The sequence below is a fragment of the Pinus tabuliformis genome, chromosome X (assembly GCF_031772625.1).
Source record: "Pinus tabuliformis cultivar Carrire ecotype Pingquan chromosome X, CPIR1, whole genome shotgun sequence".
Lineage (NCBI taxonomy): Eukaryota > Viridiplantae > Streptophyta > Pinopsida > Pinales > Pinaceae > Pinus > Pinus tabuliformis.
Genome location: NC_142308.1, coordinates 600,128,627 through 600,131,786, shown reverse-complemented (window position 1 = coordinate 600,131,786; position 3,160 = coordinate 600,128,627). Strand labels below are relative to the sequence as shown.

Genomic DNA, 3,160 nt, shown 5'->3' with positions numbered 1-3,160 from the left:
CGCAGAATTTGATAGCTATGTGTGGTTTAGATCAATTTTGTTATAAATTTGGACGACTGAGATTAATTTACAAATTACGGCTTAGATTAATTTTATTGTAAATTTGGGTGATTTATATTAATTAGCGGTATAGTTTTTTTTATTAGAAAAGAAAAATTGTTTTATTAGATTTATTTGGGTGATTGAGATTACTTAATTAGATTTATTTTGTATAATTATAAAAAATGATGGTTATCTTTCCACCCAAATTGAATTTTTATAAATATCATGTTGAATTTATAATTTGAATTTTTATAAATATCATGTTGAATTTATAATTTTATTTTTATTTGTTATATCACATTAAATCTTATAATATATCTTTAAACAATTTCAGTCAAATTCTAATAAATTCTTTATTCTAACTAAGTAGAACATGATTTTTAATAAAACTCTATTTTATTTGGAGTTTTTTTTTGGATATATTTTCCAATAAAATTTTTCTAAAATCTAGTAGAATTATTGGAATCACAACAATTTTGAGTTGTAAACTCTTTTTTCAAAATAAAAAAATAAAAAATAAACTCTACACAACCTAATTGCTTCAATTTTTTTTTCAAACTACTTAATCCTTATATGTAATTAAAAAATACATTTTAAATAATAAAAAATCAAAATTTAAACACAAATTCTAATCAAAATACAATAATGTCATGATATAGAGTCAATACTTCAAGAGGCTCCTCTGAAGCAAATATATTACAACTAAAAATTCCCAAAAGCAAAAGTAGAGAATCAGAAGATGACAACCATTAATCCCCACCTCTCTCGCAAACTACAATGCTAATGTATCATTTGTTTTATTTATTGATTTGGGTGCATGATATTGTTAACAATACTCCGTACGAAATATATAGAATTACAAATTACGGACAGACAGTTTATAGAGATGCGGCAGTGGCAGAACGGAAGCATCTAACCAGTCATACGTACGGTATTCAATCGTTAGAAAGATGCATGAGAGATAGTCTGTTAATACGCGGAAACTCGCCATTAAATAAAAAAGAGCAATTCGCGTGTTAGCCCATTATGTCCCGCATCTCCCGAAGCATTGAATACCTTATGTAAACATTGAATACCTCATTGAATACCTTATGTATGGCTGGTTAAGGCTGCACGCATTGAATACCTAAATACCTTATGTATGGCTGGTTAGGGCTGCGGTGGCAGAACTGTGATTTCGACATCATTCGGCCCATGTATCCGAAGCTGCATACATAAATTTTACAAATAACCACAAATCAAATTCAATTCAGGGGTAAATGAAATTTATAAATCAAATTCAACTTGTTAAATGAAATGTAAACCGAAATGAATAGGGGATGAATAAAATAAATATCATGGAATTTTTAGTTAACCCTGTATAACGTTACCTGTGCGGGAGAGTGCCCAATCGGCGGTGTCCTGCACGACGTTCCAGAAGAAGTAGCCCAACAGCCCTTCCTGTTTCGCAAACACCGCCTTCCTGGCTACCGACTGGTCATTATCGTAGCCAATCCAGTCGAGTCCCGCGTAACAGTAAGCCGAGACGGTGGTGTTATCAAACACCTCCGTGGCTGCATTCTGTGCAATGAAGTCCCGAATATCAGAGTATGTAACGGAGCCATTTTTTATACCTGCACCACTAGCTGCGGCTCCTATTCCCACCTCCCCAGCGCTTTGGAGTTTCCACGAGTGGCCGTAGAGGGGCATTCCCATGACCACTTTGCTGGAAGGTAGGCCAGCGTCCAGCCATGATTGGACTCCAAAGCTGGTGCTGATATTAGAATCAGGGTCGTAGAGGGCCGCAGGTGCTCCAGTCCGAGTCGGCTCCCATGAACCGTGGAAATCGTAGGCCATTATGTTAAGCCAGTCAAGTTTGTCCACTTCCGACGGATATTCTCTAACGATGTCCGACACGAAGAAGCTGTGAGAGAAATAGACCGCCGCTGTGAGCAGCAGGGGGTCGTTGCCCGTGGCTTGAGCCTCTGCTTGTACGGCAGATCTCCACTCAGACAATAGTTGCCCCAAGTTGTTCATTTCCGTCGTATCCTGCGGATACTCCCAATCGAGGTCGAGGCCGTGGAAGGAATAGTTTCTGGCGAGAGTTATGGACGAATCTATGAACGCTTTTCTTGATGACGCGTCGGCCGCCATTTTGGCGAACTTAGTGTGGATGGTGTCATCTCCTCCTCCTCCGATGGAAAGCAGTGTCTTCACCGACGGATTGTTGGTCTGCACTTGGGGTGTGAATTGTTGGATGCTCTGCTGATTCTCCACACTCACACCCACCTGGAACGTCTGGTCGTCAACATCTACGAAGGCGTAGTAGAGATGAGTATAGAGGGACGCGTTGATTTGTGAGGGAGGGAAGTAGGAGTAGCTGTAGGCAGGCCAGTACCCGCCTTTTAAAGCCGAGGCCATGTACGGTGAAATGACGCAGAGGAAAGTAAAGGCAACTCCAGTTATGTTAAGCAGACGATGCAATGCAGCCATGATTTGAATTGAAATTGATATAGGCAATGAGCAATTGGTACAAGATCTGAGGCAGGTTACTAGTAAATATATATAGAATTGAGTTACTTTATGAAGTGGTACTTTCCTCGCCACAGTCATCACAGGGGGGCGGCGGGTTTTCTTGAATCTTTTATTGAAAACAAAAGAGGTCACTACCACTTTCCTCGCCACAGTCATCACAGGGGGGCGGCGGGTTTTCTTGAATCTTTTATTGAAAACAAAAGAGGTCACTACCTGGAAGGCGGGACTGCCGTGTGGATAACATTCGAGGGAGACAGTCACGGTTCGAGAAGGCATGAACCAGGTTTCCAGTCAATCATGACTACCAACCAATAGAATTAATATTGAAGTATGTATATGACTTTATAACTAGCACAAGTCGAGAAGGCATGAACAAGGTTTCAAGTCAATCATTAGTATATATATGATTTTAGTATATATATGATTTTATAGTATAATTATATGGATAAAAGTCAATCATTAGTATATATATGATTTTATAACGAGTATAATTATATGGATAAATGTGGTTGATATAGATAGGTAGATAAGTGTATATGAACCACATCTATAATTATATTAGTAAATGTGGTTAATATATCCAAATAGATGTATACAACTTGAA

The 3,160-nt window shown here is 38.0% G+C and overlaps 1 protein-coding gene across 1 annotated transcript; it reads right to left on the bottom strand.

Annotated features, from left to right (window-relative positions):
- Window positions 1-815: 815 nt before the first annotated feature.
- On the bottom strand, window positions 816-2,574 carry LOC149141457 (class V chitinase-like). Its single transcript, XM_089449268.1, has 2 exons — window positions 1,413-2,574; window positions 816-1,248 (listed from the first exon to the last, which is right to left on the bottom strand). The coding sequence occupies exons 1-2, from the start codon at window positions 2,512-2,514 to the stop codon at window positions 1,226-1,228; spliced, it is 1,125 nt and encodes a 374-aa protein (XP_089305394.1). The 5' UTR covers window positions 2,515-2,574; the 3' UTR covers window positions 816-1,225.
- Window positions 2,575-3,160: the final 586 nt, after the last annotated feature.

Coding starts and splice junctions, on each gene's coding strand:
- LOC149141457 (XM_089449268.1), bottom strand. CDS start 2,514: ATGGCTGCATTGCATCGTCTGCTTAACATAACTGGAGTTGCCTTTACT. Junction 1,249..1,412: donor TTGGGCACTCTCCCGCACAG/GTAACGTTATAC, acceptor TTATGTATGCAG/CTTCGGATACATGGGCCGAA.